Genomic DNA, 16,426 nt, shown 5'->3' with positions numbered 1-16,426 from the left:
AAAAAGGGTGGCTCTCTGAGGCCTTGTATTGATTATCGACTCCTGAATAAAATTACAGTCAAATATCAGTATCCGTTGCCTTTGCTGACTGATTTGTTTGCTCGCATAAGGGGGGCTAAGTGGTTCTCTAAGATTGATCTTCGTGGGGCGTATAATTTGGTGCGAATTAAGCAGGGGGAGGAGTGGAAAACCGCATTTAATACGCCTGAGGGCCATTTTGAGTATTTAGTAATGCCTTTCGGCCTTTCTAATGCACCTTCAGTCTTTCAGTCCTTAATGCATGATATTTTTCGTGAATATTTGGATAAATTTATGATTGTGTATTTGGATGATATTTTGATTTTTTCTGATGACTGGGAGTCTCATGTTCAACAGGTCAGGAGGGTTTTTCAGGTTTTGCGGGAGAATTCTTTGTGTGTAAAGGGTTCAAAGTGTGTTTTTGGGGTTCAAAAGATTTCCTTTTTGGGGTACATTTTTTCCCCTTCTTCTATTGAGATGGACCCTGTCAAGGTTCGGGCTATTTGTGACTGGACGCAGCCTACTTCTCTTAAGAGTCTTCAGAAATTCTTGGGCTTTGCTAATTTTTATCGTCGATTTATAACTGGTTTTTCTGCCATTGCTAAACCTCTGACGGATTTGACCAAGAAGGGTGCTGATGTTGCCAATTGGTCCCCTGCTGCTGTGGAGGCCTTTCGGGAGCTTAAGCGCCGCTTTTTGTCTGCCCCTGTGTTGCGCCAGCCTGATGTTTCTCTTCCCTTTCAGGTTGAGGTCGATGCTTCCGAGATCGGAGCGGGGGCGGTTTTGTCGCAGAAAAGTTCCGACTGCTCAGTGATGAGACCTTGTGCGTTCTTTTCTCGAAAATTTTCGGCCGCCGAGTGAAACTATGATGTTGGTAATCGGGAGCTTTTGGCCATGAAGTGGGCATTTGAGGAGTGGCATCATTGGCTTGAGGGTGCCAGACATCAGGTGGTAGTTTTGACGGATCACACGAATCTGATTTATCTAGAGTCTGCCAGGCGCCTGAATCCTAGACAGGCACGATGGTCGTTGTTTTTTTCTCGGTTTAATTTTGTGGTTTCATACTTACCGGGTTCTAAAAATGTTAAGGCAGATGCTCTTTCTAGGAGTTTTGAGCCTGACTCTCCTGGGGATTCTGAACCTGCTGGTGTCCTTAAGGATGGGGTGGTTTTGTCTGCTGTCTCCCCAGATCTGCGACGTGCTTTGCAAGAATTTCAGGTGGATAGACCTGATCGTTGTCCGCCTGGTAGACTGTTTGTTCCTGATGATTGGACCAGGAGAGTCATCTCGTAAGTTCATTCATCTTCGCTGGCAGGTCATCCTGGAATTTTTGGTACCAGAGATTTGGTGGCTAGATCCTTCTGGTGGCCTTCCCTGTCTCGGGATGTGCGTGTTTTTGTGCAGTCTTGTGATGTGTGTGCTCGGGCCAAGCCTTGTTGTTCTAGGGCTAGTGGGTTATTGTTGCCCTTGCCTGTTCCGAAGAGGCCTTGGACGCACATCTCTATGGACTTTATTTCTGATCTCCCTGTTTCTCAGAAGATGTCTGTCATCTGGGTGGTGTGTGACTGTTTTTCTAAAATGGTTCATTTGGTACCATTGCCTAAGTTGCCTTCCTCATCTGAGTTGGTCCCTCTATTTTTTCAAAATGTGGTTCGCTTGCATGGTATTCCGGAAAACATCGTTTCTGACAGGGGAACCCAGTTCGTGTCTAGATTTTGGCGGGCATTCTGTGCCAGGTTGGGCATTGATTTGTCTTTTTCGTCTGCATTCCATCCTCAGACTAATGGCCAGATGGAGCGAACTAATCAAACCTTGGAGACTTATTTGAGGTGTTTTGTGTCTGCTGATCAGGATGACTGGGTTGCCTTTTTGCCGTTGGCAGAATTTGCTCTTAATAATCGGGCTAGTTCTGCCACTTTGGTTTCTCCTTTCTTTTGCAATTCAGGGTTTCATCCTCATTTTTCATCTGGTCAGGTGGAATCTTCGGATTGTCCTGGAGTGGATGCGGTGGTGGATCGGTTGCATCGGATTTGGGGACAAGTGGTGGACAATTTGAAGTTGTCCCAGGAGAGGACTCAGCAGTTTGCTAACCGCCGTCGTCGTGTTGGTCCTCGCCTTCGTGTTGGGGACTTGGTGTGGTTGTCTTCCCGTTTTGTCCCTATGAGGGTTTCTTCTCCTAAGTTTAAGCCTCGGTTCATCGGTCCTTATAGGATTTTGGAGATACTTAACCCTGTGTCCTTTCGTTTGGACCTCCCGGCATCTTTCGCTATCCATAATGTATTCCATCGGTCGTTGTTGCGGAGATATGAGGTGCCGGTGGTTCCTTCTACTGAACCTCCTGCTCCTGTGCTGGTGGAGGGTGAATTGGAGTACGTTGTAGAGAAGATCTTGGATTCCCGTATTTCCAGACGGAGACTTCAATATCTGGTTAAATGGAAGGGCTATGGTCAGGAAGATAATTCTTGGGTAACTGCCTCTGATGTTCATGCCTCGGATTTGGTTCGTGCCTTTCATAGGGCTCATCCAGATCACCCTGGCGGTTCTCGTGAGGGTTCGGTGCCCCCTCCTTAAGGGGGGGGTACTGTTGTGAATCCGCTTTTTGGGCTCCCCTGGTGGTTGCTGGTGGTACTGGTGACTTGTGTGTGCTTTGCTGTCTCAGTTCACCTGCTCCCATCAGTGTTTGGGAGTTTCCTATTTAGCCTTGCTCTCCAGTCATTTCCTTGCCGGTCATCATTGTAACCAGAGCCTTCGGTTGCATGTTCCTGTTACTAGTCTGCTGATCAGCTAAGTGGACTTTGTCCTTTTGTTTTGTATCTTTTGTCCAGTTTGCAGTTTTTGTTATTCTCTGTAGCTGGAAGCTCTTGCGGGCTGAAATTGCCACTCCTGTGTCATGAGTTGACACAGGAGTCTTAAAGTAATTTCAGGATGGTTTTTTTTTTAAAGGGTTTTCAGTTGACCGTGAAGTCCTCTTTTGTATCCTTCTGCTATCTAGTAAGTGGACCTCTCTTTGCTAAATCTACTTTCATACTGTGTATGTCTTTTCCTCTTAACTCACCGTTATTACATGTGGGGGGCTGCTATCATCTTTTGGGGTATTTCCCTAGAGGTAAGCCAGGTCTGTTCCTTCCTCTACCAGGCGTAGTTAGTCCTCCGGCTGGCGCGTGGCATTTAGGAAGTCGTAGGTATGCTCCCTGGCTACTATTAGTTGTGTGGTAGATTTAGCTCACGGTCAGCTCGAGATTCCATCACCCAGAGCTCGTCCGTTATTTTTGTGTTCTGATGTTTCCCTGCCATTGGGAATTATGACACTCTCCCCACATCTACAAAACCTTTTTAATATAGCTAGTTCCTCAGGTAAATTCCCAGCAGAAATGTTAGAATCGACAATTATTTTAATTCCCAAACACAATTCGGACTTAACCCTTGTTAATAATTACAGGCCAATTTCCTTAATCAATACAGATCTGAAAATTTACTCCAAGCTAATTGCAAATAGGCTCAAATCCTATTTGCCGTTAATGGTTCATGGGGACCAAATGGGTTTTATAACAGGTCGTCAAGCGCCAGATGGTACTAGAAGACTTATCAACTCAATTAAATTGATTCATTCCTCTAAAGTGCCATCTGTAATTATTACTCTAGACGCCGAAAAGGCTTTTGACCGATTAAATTGGCTTTATTTAACATCAGTACTTCAAAAATTTGGGTTTAATGAAAAATATATCAACAGTAGTGTTGAGCATTCCGATACCGCAAGTATCGGGTATCGGCCGATACTTGCGGGTATCGGAATTCCTATACCGAGATCCGATACTTTTGTGGTATCGGGTATCGGTATCGAAACAACATTAATGTGTAAAATTAAGAATTAAAATAAAAAATATTGCTATACTCACCTCTCCGACGCAGCCTGGACCTCCGCGAGGGAACCGGCAGCGTTGTTTGCTTAAAATTCGCGCGTTTACTTCCTTACTTGAAGTCCCGGCTTGTGATTGGTCGCGTGCCGCCCATGTGGCCGCGACGCGACCAATCACAGCAAGCCGTGACGTAATTTTAGGTCCTTCAGGATTTTAAAATTACATTCTGGCTTGTGATTGGTCGCGTCGCGGTCACATGGGCGACGCGACCAATCACAAGCCGTGACGTCACGGGAGGCTGGACACGCGCGCATTTTAAAATGCGCGCTTGTCCTGCCTCCCGTGACGTCCCGGCTTGTGATTGGTCGCGTCGCCCATGTGACCGCGACGCGACCAATCACAAGCCAGAACGTAATTTTAAAATCCTGAAGGACCTAAAATTACGTCACGGCTTGCTGTGATTGGTCGCGTCGCGGCCACATGGGCGACGCGACCAATCACAAGCCGGGACGTCACGGGAGGCAGGACAAGCGCGCATTTTAAAATGCGCGCGTGTCCAGCCTCCCGTGACGTCACGGCTTGTGATTGGTCGCGTCGCCCATGTGACCGCGACGCGACCAATCACAAGCCAGAACGTAATTTTAAAATCCTGAAGGACCTAAAATTACGTCACGGCTTGCTGTGATTGGTCGCGTCGCGGCCACATGGGCGGCACGCGACCAATCACAAGCCGGGACTTCAAGTAAGGAAGTAAACGCGCGAATTTTAAGCAAACAACGCTGCCGGTTCCCTCGCGGAGGTCCAGGCTGCGTCGGAGAGGTGAGTATAGCGATATTTTTTATTTTATTATTTATTTTATTATTTTACCATGAGCCATATTCCTTGTGTGGACAATAACTACCATGAGCCATATTCTTTGTGTGGACAACAACTATCATCAGCCATATCCCTTCCTTATGTGGACAACTACCATGAGCCATGTTCTTCGTGTGGACAACTATCATGAGCCATATTCCTTGTGTGGACAACTACCATGAGCCATATTCCTTGTGTGGACAACTACCATGAGCCATATTCCTTGTGTAGGCAACTACCATGAGCCATATTCCTTGTGTGGACAACTACCAAGAGCTATATTCCTTGTGTGGGCAACAACTACCATGAGCCAAATTCCTTGTGTGGGCAACTACCATGGGCCATATTCCTTGTGTGGACAACTACCATGAGCCATATTCCTTGTGGGGACAACTACCAAGAGCTATATTCCTTTTGTGGGCAACAACTACCATGAGCCATATTCCTCGTGTGGGCAACTACCATGAGCCCTATTCCTTGTGTGGGCAACAACTACCATGAGCCATATTCCTTATGCAGACAACAACATCCATGAGGCAATGCCATATTCCTTGTGTGGACAACTACAATGAGCTATATTTCTTGTGTGGACAAGAACAACAACCATGAACCATATTCCTTGTGTGGACAACAACAACCATAAGCCATATTCCTTGTGTGGACAACAACTACCATTAGCCATATTTCTTGTGTGGACAACAATGACAATGAGCCATATTGGTTGTGTGGACAACAACAACCAAGAGCCACATTCCTTGTATGGACAACAACTACCATGAGCCATATTCCTTGTGTGGACAACTATCATGAGCCATATTCCTTGTGTGGACAACTAGCATGAGCCATATTCATAGTAACCAGTTATAAGTCCTAATAAACGAGATACCAATTCACCGCGCTATGCTGAGATAATAGAGAGAGAGAGAGAGAAAAAAATATATAATTATATATACTCACTCTGTGATTGTGTTAATATGGAGCATATATCAGGAAACTCATAAGAATTAAATCCTTTTGGTGGTCACTGCCAATAAAAAATAGTATAGATCATATACGGAAATGGATAGAATTACCAGTAGTGTTGAGCATTCCGATACTGCAAGTATCGGGTATCGGCCGATATTTGCTGTATCGGAATTCCGATACCGAGATCCGATATTTTTGTGATATCGGGTATCGGTATCGAAACAACATTAATGTAAAAATGTGTAAAAGAGAGAATTAAAATAAAAAATATTGCTATACTCACCTCTCCGACGCAGCCTGCACCTTACCGAGGGAAGCGGCAGCGTTCTTTGTTTAAAATTCGCACTTTTCTTTCCTTTACGTGAGTCCCGGCTTGTGATTGGTTGCGTGCCGCCCATGTGACCGGGACGCAACCAATCACAGCAAGCCGTGACGTAATTTCAGGTCCTTCAGGATTTTAAAATTACGTTCCGGCGTTGTGATTGGTTGCGTCGCAGTCACATGGGCGACGCAACCAATCACAGCAAGCCGTGACGTAATTTCAGGTCCTTAAGGATTTTAAAATTACGTCCCGGCTTTGTGATTGGTTGCGTCGCAGTCACATGGGAGACGCAACCAATCACAAGCCGTGACGTCACGGGAGGCTGGACACGCGCGCATTTTAAAATGGGCGCGTGTCCAGCCTCCCGTGACGTCCCGGCTTGTGATTGGTTGCGCCGCGATCAACCAATCACAAGCCGGGAGGGTGGACACGCGCGCATTTTAAAATTTTAAAATGCGCGCGTGTCCAGCCTCCCGGCTTGTGATTGGTTGACCGCGGCGCAACCAATCACAAGCCGGGACGTCACGGGAGGCTGGACACGCGCCCATTTTAAAATTTTAAAATGCGCGCGTGTCCAGCCTCCCGGCTTGTGATTGGTTGATCGCGGCGCAACCAATCACAAGCCGGGACGTCACGGGAGGCTGGACACGCGCCCATTTTAAAAAGCGCGCGTGTCCAGCCTCCCGTGACGTCACGGCTTGTGATTGGTTAATGGCGGCCATGTTGCCGGGACGCGGACCAATCACAGCAAGCCGTGACGTAATTTCGTCACGGCTTGCTGTGATTGGTCCGCGTCCCGGCAACATGGCGCCGTGACCAATCATAAGCCGGGACGTCACTGGAGGCTGGACACGCGCGCTTTTTAAAAAGCGCGCGTGTCCAGCCTCCCGTGACGTCACGGCTTGTGATTGGTTAATGGCGGCCATGTTGCCGGGACGCGGACCAATCACAGCAAGCCGTGACGTAATTTCGTCACGGCTTGCTGTGATTGGTCTGCATCCCGGCAACATGCCCGCCCTGACCAATCACAAGCCGGGACTTCACGTAACCAAGTAAAAGCACGAATTTTAAACAAACAACGCTGCCGGTTCCCTCGCTGAGGTCCAGGCTGCGTCGGAGAGGTGAGTATAGCGATATTTTTTATTTTAATTCTTTCTTTTACACATTAATATGGTTCCCAGGGCCTGAAGGAGAGTTTCCTCTCCTTCAGACCCTGGGAACCATCAGGAATACCGTCCGATACTTGAGTCCCATTGACTTGTATTGGTATCGGGTATCGGTATCGGATTGGATCCGATACTTTGCCGGTATCGGCCGATACTTTCCGATACCGATACTTTCAAGTATCGGACGGTATCGCTCAACACTAATTACCAGTAGTACTGCTGGCTAAAAAAATTTCAGTACTTACTACTTGGTGCAAATTTCCGTGAGAGACTTCTTGGACCGGGTACTGGGTTCTAGCATGAAGGGGTTCTGCTAGTAGTATGCTTTAATTGTGTGTATTTAGTTCTTCAGGGAATAACAATATGTTATATGATTAATGGATGTGTTCCCTATACCTACATTTTTTAAAGGAACTGGCACAGAGCCTGTCACTTTCACCAGCTGCATCTGAGATTTATCAACAATCTATTTCTGAGTGGTAAGCGCCAGTGTGTACTTCTTTTTTCCAATTTCAGTTATAAGTCCTATTACAGGAAAGCAATTGGTTTGGGAATGGAGACTGGAAAGTTTGGAATAGATCACTTTTACTTCCCCAGAACACATTACACCCTATCAAAGTTTTTGCTTCCTGGAAGATAAGAAATTACGCTTTATAGGGATTATCTGACTAGATAAGCCTTTCTCAAACACCCAAATAGGGCATTATTTGCTAATGGAGGGAGATCTGTTATATAAAGAATAGAGCAAATATAATTTCTTTCTTTGGAGGACCCCAACTATTTATGCACTACACATGGTCCATTAAATTCCAAAAGAAATGTGTAATGCTTTATTTCTCCTGTGATGGCGCTGCAGGGAAGTTAATCACTTGTTGCCAGATCGTTTCACCCATTATAGCTGATTACTGGAGATCCAAGAAGTGAAAAAAAAAATGGGATTCTGTACTGAAGACATCTTCTTGCATGTTTGATCATAATCTTATCAGTGATCATGAATAGAATAAACCATACCGCCATGGCTGAATTTATCCTTATGGGATTTTCTGATGATCCTGAGCTCCAGTACTTCTTATTCATCATCTTCTTCTGCATCTTTAACATCTCCTTATCTGCTCACATGTTTTTGATTCTTTTATACAGATTCGGTCGGAACCTTCACACCCCCATGTACTTCTTCCTAGCTAATTTCTCCTTTATGGAAATATGTTATCTTTTAACTATATGTCCCAAAATGTTAACAAACCTGCTCTCCGGTGAAAAAACGATAACTTTTTATGGCTGTGCTATACAAATGTACCTCTTTGTCTTATTTGCTTGCTCAGAGTGCTACATGCTGGCGTCCATGGCTTACGATCGCTATATCGCCATATGTCAGCCCTTGCTATATAATATCCTTATGCGTAAAGTCGTATGTATGCAGCTGATATGGGCTTCTTGGTTGATAGGAACAGTGGCTGCCCTAATCCAGACTGTGCTCATATTTTCCCTGCCGTTCTGTGGGTCTCATGAAATCAACCATTTCTACTGTGACATCCCACCTCTCTTGGCATTGGCGTGTGCCGACACTTGGGTTTCTGAAGTTCTTACCTTTCTCATTACTTTGTCTGTTATTGTAGGTTCCTTCATTTTGACGCTTTTTTCTTATTCAGTAATAATATGGACAATTGTTACGAAACATTCCTCTTCAGGAAGGAAGAAAGCTTTCTCCACCTGCACCTCTCACGTCGTAGTGGTGACTATATTTTACGGATCCGGATGTGTAATGTATCTGAGACCCAAGTCAAGTTACGGCACGGGCGAGGACAAGTTTATATCGCTCATGTATACTATTGTTACACCATTATTTAATCCCTTTATCTACAGTTTGAGGAATAATGATGTGAAATCTGCGGTCAGAAGCATTTTGTGCAATATAAAACTAGCTCAGGAACGATAAATACAATATGTACTTCCTGTAGTTAATACCTTTCTGTAAACTTGGCAAAAAAATAAATATTTTAATACTTCGCACTGTAATTATAAAAGTATTTTAATGACTATGAACTCTTCTGAATACACTAGAAGGAGCTGACTATTTCTGAAGATGATTGTTTCTATTCACCTGAGAGTGTAATGTATCTGAGACCTGTTTGTGCTGGTGTACTTACTTTAAAAAGCCAAGTCAGAATGGCCGTATAAGTATTTTTAAAATGCCCATTTTAATATGGATAGCATAATTAAAAGAAGATTATACAGTCATTCAAACATGATGTTAGTACACCAGCCTCATCAGGTCTAAAATATCTATATAAAGGATACAGGCACCTTTAGGGTAAATTTAGGCTATGTTTACACTTTGCATTTTTGCTGCATATTTATGCAAATGAAAAGCTGCTTTTTACTGTGCCAGCAAAAGCTATGAGATTTCTAAAATCTCGTGCAAAATCTTGTTTTTTTTTCTGACTGAATTGTAAAACTTTTGTGGGGTTTTTTTAAACTTGAGCTTGTCAATTCTTCCAGTGCTTTGCAGTGTTTTTTTTCACCAATAGGATGCAATGAGGAAGTTAAAAAAAGCAGCAAAAAGCCATTATCAGTTTTTTCAGCGTTTTTCATGCAAAAATGCAGGTACAGAAGATTGTGAAACCTATTTATTGTTGTAATTTAATTTTACGATAAGATTTTGTTGTCATAACCCGAGTCTGGATGTTAATAATTGTACAGTTTAATTAAATTAGTGATATGGGTTAAATTAACAAAGCCTGACCAATTCAGTGCCCTACCAATGTGTGAACGAAAACAATGCCCTCCCAATTCAATGCCTGACCAATGTGTGCAAGTAAACAATGCCCTACCCATTCAATGACCTTGCAATGTGCGAATGTAAACAATGCCCTCCCAATTTAATGCAGCACCAATGTGTGAATGTAAACAATGCCCTACCATCTCAATGCCAGACCAATATGTGAAATTAATCAATGCCTGGCCATTCAATGCCCTACCAATGTGTGAATGTAAACACTGCTGTATCAATTCAATGCCGGACAAATGTGTGAATGTAAACAATGCCCTCCCAATTCAATGTCCCATTAATGTGTGAATCTAAACAATGCTCAACCAACACAATAAAAGACCAATATGTGAAATGTAAACAATGCCCTACCAATGTATAAAAATAAGCAATGCCCTCCTGACTTAATGCCAGTCCAATGTGTAAAGGTAAACAATGCCCGGCCAACTCAATGCCCTACCAAAGTGTGAAAGTAAACAATGACCTACCAACTTAATGTCATACCAAAGTGTGAAAGTAGAGAATGTCCTACTACTTCAATGTCCTACCAATGTGTTAACGAAACAATGTCAGATCAATTCAACTTCCCTGACTTTTTAACCCATTATTGACCGCTGAAATGCCTTTAAGGAGTTAAGGGGCCTTATTCCTCAGCTGAGAAATAAGTTTATAGCACCCCCCAGGATCAGAAAATCTCTGCGGTCTCAGCTATTGGGGGAATCTGAGACACCGGAGAACATGATTTGGGTATTTTATTTTACCGTCCCAAGTCTTGTGATCAGCGATCACTAGTGTTGAGCGATACCGTCCGATACTTGAAAGTATCGGTATCGGATAGTATCGGCCGATACCCGAAAAGTATCGGATATCGCCGATACCGATACCTGATACCAATACAAGTCAATGGAACACCAAGTATCGGAAGGTATCCTGATGGTTCCCAGGGTCTGAAGGAGAGGAAACTCTCCTTCAGGCCCTGGGATCCATATTAATGTGTAAAATAAAGAATTAAAATAAAAAATATTGATATACTCACCTCTCCGGAGGCCCCTGCACCTCACCGCTGTTAACCGGCAGCCTTCTTTGCTTAAAATGAGCGCGTTTAGGGCCTTCCATGATGTCACGGCTTCTGATTGGTCGCGTGCCGCTCATGTGACCACCAGGCGACCAATCACAAGCCGTGACGTCTTTCTCAGGTGAGAATGACGTCACGGCTTGTGATTGGTCGCGTGGCGGTCACATGAGCGGCACGCGACCAATCAGAAGCCGTGACGTCATGGAAGGTGCTGAACGCGCTCATTTTAAGCAAAGCAGGCTGCCGGTTACTACCAGGGTGCGTCAGAGGGTGAGTATATCCCTATTTTTTATTTTAATTCTTTATTTTTTACATGCATATGGATCCCAGGGCCTGAAGGAGAGTTTCCTCTCCTTCAGACCCTGGGAACCATACACTGGGAACTTCCGATTCCGATTCCCGATACCACAAAAGTATCGGATCTCGGTATCGGAATTCCGATACCGCAAGTATCGGCCGATACCCGATACTTGCGGTATCGGAATGCTCAACACTAGCGATCACAAAAAAGTCCAATTTTCCATTAATTTCACTCTCCTCTGATATGATCTAGCATACCAGAGGAGAGAGAAATGGGGTCCCCTGAGCCCCATTGGTACCTCCTGCATCCCCACACCCTCCTGCTTCATCCCCTGGCCCTTCTCATCATATTCCTGGAAGAAAATGGTGCGCGCATGTGCAGTACGCCCTCCGAGATATGCCAGCCGGCACCCGGCAACAATAGGAGATTTTTCCTATTGGTTAATTTTGACCACTGTGATAGACCCTATCACAGTGATAAAAATAAAAAGTTATAGTAAATCACCCCCCCCCTTTGTCAACCCCTTAGTTAGATAAAAATAATAAAATATTTTTTTTTCCATTCTTTGCAGTTAGAGTTAGGGTTGGGGCAAGGGTTAGTGTTAGGGTTTGGGTTAGAGCTAGGGTGAGGGTTGAAGTTAGGGTTAGGGTTGGGTGCTGGGGTTGGGTTTAGGGTTAGGGTTGTGGCTAAGGATAGAGTTGTGTTGATGTTAGGGTTGTGTTGGAGTTACAGTTGTGGTGTTGGGGTTATGGTTGTGGTGTTGGGATTACGGTTGTGGTGTTGAGTTTATGGTTGTGGTGTTGGGGTTAGGGTTGCGGTTAGGGTTGGGAATAGGGTTAGGGTTGTGTTGGGGTTAGGGTTAGGCTTAAGGCTGTGTTAAGGTTGGAGTTAGAATTGGAGAGTTTCCCCTGTTTAGGTCCATTAGGGGTCTCCAAATGCGACATGTGCCCGCCATCAATTCCAGCCAATTTTGCGTTCAAAAAGTCAAGTGGTGCTCCCTCCCTTCTGAGCGCTTCCATGGACCCAAACAGTGGCTTTCCCCCAAGTAAGGGGTATCGGCGTACTCAGAAGAAATTGCACAACAAATTTTGTGGTCCATTTTCTCTTGTTGTCCTTACAAACATAAAAAAGTTTGGGTCTAAAGCAATTATTTTTTTAAAAAAAGTTAATAAATAAATAAACTTTTTGAATGTGGTTTTTAGCATCTTGAGGGGTGCAGTTTTTAGATTGGTGTAATTTTGGGGCATTTACTTTCATATTGACCCCCCCAAAGTCACTTCAAATGTGAGGTGGTCCCTAAAAAAAATGGTTTTGTAAATTTTGTTGGAAAAATTAGAAATCGCTGGTGAAATTTTAAACCTTATAACGTCCTAACAAAAAAAAAAATTATGCTTTCAAAATTGTGCTCATATAAAGTTGACATGTGGGAAATGTTATTTATTAACTATTTTGTGTGATGCGACTCTCTGATTAAGGGCACAAAAATTAAAAGATTGAAAATTGCACAATTTTCAAAATTTTTGTTATATTTCTGCTTTTTTTTCATAAATAAACACAACATATCAGATAAATTTTACCACTAGCTTGAATTGCAATATGTCACACAAACAAATTCTCAGAATCAGTGGAATCCGTTGAAGCGTTCCAGAGCTATAACCTCATAAAGTGACAGTGATCAGAATTGTAAAAATTGGCTTGGTCATTAAAGTCAAAATTGGCTTGGTCACTAAGGGGTTACATTTATAATTGCATATTTTTTCCATGAGCTCAAGGTAATCTTGCCATTTTGCTCAGAATAGTCATCATTTTTTTCAGACATAAAGACTTTTTCCTATACAGTTAGGTCCATATACACTCACCGGCCACTTTATTAGGTACACCATGCTAGTAACGGGTTGGACCCCCTTTTGCCTTCAGAACTGCCTCAATTCTTCGTGGCATAGATTCAACAAGGTGCTGGAAGCATTCCTCAGAGATTTTGGTCCATATTGACATGATGGCATTACACAGTTGCCGCAGATTTGTCGGCTGCACATCCCAAAGATGCTCCATACAAGGCAGGATGGATCCATGCTTTCATGTTGTTTACGCCAAATTCTGACCCTACCATCCGAATGTCGCAGCAGAAATCGAGACTCATCAGACCAAGCAACGTTTTTCCAATCTTCTACTGTCCAATTTCGATGAGCTTGTACAAATTGTAGCCTCAGTTTCCTGTTCTTAGCTGAAAGGAGTGGTACCCGGTGTGGTCTTCTGCTGCTGTAGCCCATCTGCCTCAAAGTTCGACGCACTGTGCGTTCAGAGATGCTCTTAGGCCTACCTTGGTTGTAACGGGTGGCGATTTGAGTCACTGTTGCCTTTCTATCAGCTCGAACCAGTCTGCCCATTCTCCTCTGACCTCTGGCATCAACAAGGCATTTCCGCCCACAGAACTGCCGCTCACTGGATTTTTTTTCTTTTTCGGACCATTCTCTGTAAACCCTAGAGATGGTTGTGCGTGAAAATCCCAGTAGATCAGCAGTTTCTGAAATACTCAGACCAGCCCTTCTGGCACCAACAACCATGCCACGTTCAAAGGCACTCAAATCACCTTTCTTCCCCATACTGATGCTCGGTTTGAACTGCAGGAGATTGTCTTGACCATGTCTACATGCCTAAATGCACTGAGTTGCCGCCATGTGATTGGCTGATTAGAAATTAAGTGTTAACAAGAAGTTGGACAGGTGTACCTAATAAAGTGGCCAGTGAGTGTATATTTGGACAGAGACAACTTTTTCAAATTTTGGTTATAGACATAACCACAATGAATTTTAAACAAAACAATACAGATGCAGTTGAAGTTCAGACTTTCAGCTTTCATTTGAGGGTATCCACATTAAAATCGGATGAAGGGTTTAGGAGTTTCAGCTCCTTAACATGGGCCACCCTGTTTTTAAAGGGACCAAAAGTAATTGGACAATTGACTCCAAGGCTGTTTCATGGACAGGTGTGGGCAATCCCTTCGTTATGTCATTCTCAATTAAGCAGATAAAAGGCCTGGAGTTTATTTGAGGTGTGGTGTGTTGTGAATTAGACTTTTTTGGCTCCCTCTAGTGGTTACTAGTGATATTACTCTGGGATTTCCTTCCCTCTGTTTGCACCCAGCTGGGTCGTTACTTCAGGGGTGTTGCTATATAAACCTCCTGGAACCTTAATCCAGTGCCTGGCATCGGTGTTGTCAGACACATTCTGTTTGCTCCTGTTTGCTGGTCCTGGTTCGTGCTAAATTAAGCTAAGTCTTGCTTCTTTGTTTTTTGGGTTATTTGTTTGCTATCATTTTTGTCCAGCTTGTACTAAATGTGATTCCTGATCTTGCTGGAAGCTCTAGGGGGCTGGTGTTCTCCCCCCGGGCCGTTAGACGGTTCGGGGGTTCTTGAATTTCCAGTGTGGATATTTTTGATAGGATTTTTTGCTGACCATATAAGTTATCTTTCTATATTCTGCTATTGGCTAGTGGGCCTCTCTTTGCTAAATTCCTAGCTCATTCTTATGTTTGTCTTTTCCTCTTACCTCACCGTTATTATTTGTGGGGGGCTTCTATCCAACTTTTTGGGGTATTTCCTCTGGAGGCAAGAAAGGTCTTTCTTTTCCCTTCTAGGGGTAGTTAGCTCTCCGGCTGGCGCGAGACGTCTAGGATCAACGTAGGAACGTTCCCCGGCTGCTGGTATTTGTGGTGCTAGGATTAGTTATATGGTCAGCCCAGTTACCACTGCCCTATGAGCTGGTTTTCTGTATTTACTGACTTAGCATTATTCCTGAGACCCTCTGCCATTGGGGTCATAACAGTATGCCAGGCCAATATTGAATGTTTAAAGCATTGCAGAAGTGGGATAATAAGAAAGAAAATTCTGAGTTTTTTTTTTTCCTTCCTTCTCTTCCCTTTACCTTTGAGTGGCGTGTGCTTGCTGCAGACATGAATGTGCAGACCTTGATTACAAGTGTTGACCAGCTGGCAGCTCGTGTGCAGGGTATACAAGATTTTGTTACCAGTAGTCCTATGTCTGAGCCTAAGATACCTATTCCGGAATTGTTTTCTGGAGATCGATTTAGGTTTAGGAATTTCAAGAATAATTGTAAATTGTTTCTTTCTCTGAGACCCCGTTCATCTGGAGATTCTGCTCAGCAAGTTAAAATTGTTATTTCTTTTTTGCGGGGCGACCCTCAGGATTGGGCTTTCTCGCTAGCGCCAGGAGATCCGGCATTGGCGAATATTGATGCGTTTTTTCTGGTGCTCGGATTGCTTTACGAGGAACCCAATCTTGAAATTCAGGCAGAAAAAGCCTTGCTGGCTATTTCTCAGGGTCAGGATGAAGCTGAAGTGTATTGCCAAAAATTTCGGAAATGGTCCGTGCTTACTCAGTGGAATGAGTGTGCTCTGGCCGCAAATTTCAGAAATGGCCTTTCTGAAGCCATTAAGAATGTGATGGTGGGTTTCCCCATTCCTACAAGTCTGAATGATTCTATGGCGCTTGCTATTCAAATTGACCGGCGTTTGCGGGAGCGCAAAACCGCTAATCCTCTGGTGGTGTTGTCTGAACAAACACCTGATTTAATGCAATGTGATAGAATTCAGACTAGAAATGAACGGAAAAATCATAGACGTCAGAATGGGTTGTGTTTTTACTGTGGTGATTCTACACATGTTATATCAGCATGCTCTAAACGCCTAACAAGGGTTGTTAGTCCTGTCGCCATTGGTAATTTGCAACCTAAATTTATTTTGTCTGTGACTTTAATTTGCTGTTTGTCTTCTTACCCTGTTATGGCGTTTGTGGATTCAGGTGCCGCCCTGAGTCTTATGGATCTGTCATTTGCCAAGCGCTGTGGTTTTGTTCTTGAACCGTTAGTAAATCCTATTCCTCTTAGAGGTATTGATGCTACGCCATTGGCGGAAAATAAACCGCAGTTTTGGACGCAGGTGACCATGTGCATGACTCCTGAACATCGGGAGGTGATTTGTTTTCTTGTTCTGCATAAAATGCATGATTTGGTCGTTTTGGGTCTGCCATGGTTACAGACCCACAATCCAGTCCTGGATTGGAAGGCAATGTCTGTGTCAA

At 43.9% G+C, this 16,426-nt stretch overlaps 1 protein-coding gene across 1 annotated transcript; it reads left to right on the top strand.

Annotated features, from left to right (window-relative positions):
* The first annotated feature begins 8,175 nt into the window (after positions 1 to 8,175).
* On the top strand, positions 8,176 to 9,120 carry LOC143767847 (olfactory receptor 5AR1-like). The gene has a single exon (XM_077256369.1). It carries the CDS (start codon positions 8,176 to 8,178, stop codon positions 9,118 to 9,120), a length of 945 nt encoding a protein of 314 aa, XP_077112484.1.
* Positions 9,121 to 16,426: the final 7,306 nt, after the last annotated feature.

Source organism: Ranitomeya variabilis, chromosome 4 (assembly GCF_051348905.1).
Source record: "Ranitomeya variabilis isolate aRanVar5 chromosome 4, aRanVar5.hap1, whole genome shotgun sequence".
In the NCBI taxonomy this organism is placed as follows: Eukaryota; Metazoa; Chordata; class Amphibia; order Anura; family Dendrobatidae; genus Ranitomeya; species Ranitomeya variabilis.
This window is presented reverse-complemented; position numbering and strand designations above follow the sequence as displayed.

Excerpts from the sequence above, each read along its gene's own strand:
- LOC143767847 (XM_077256369.1), top strand. The coding sequence starts at position 8,176 with ATGAATAGAATAAACCATACCGCCATGGCTGAATTTATCCTTATGGGA.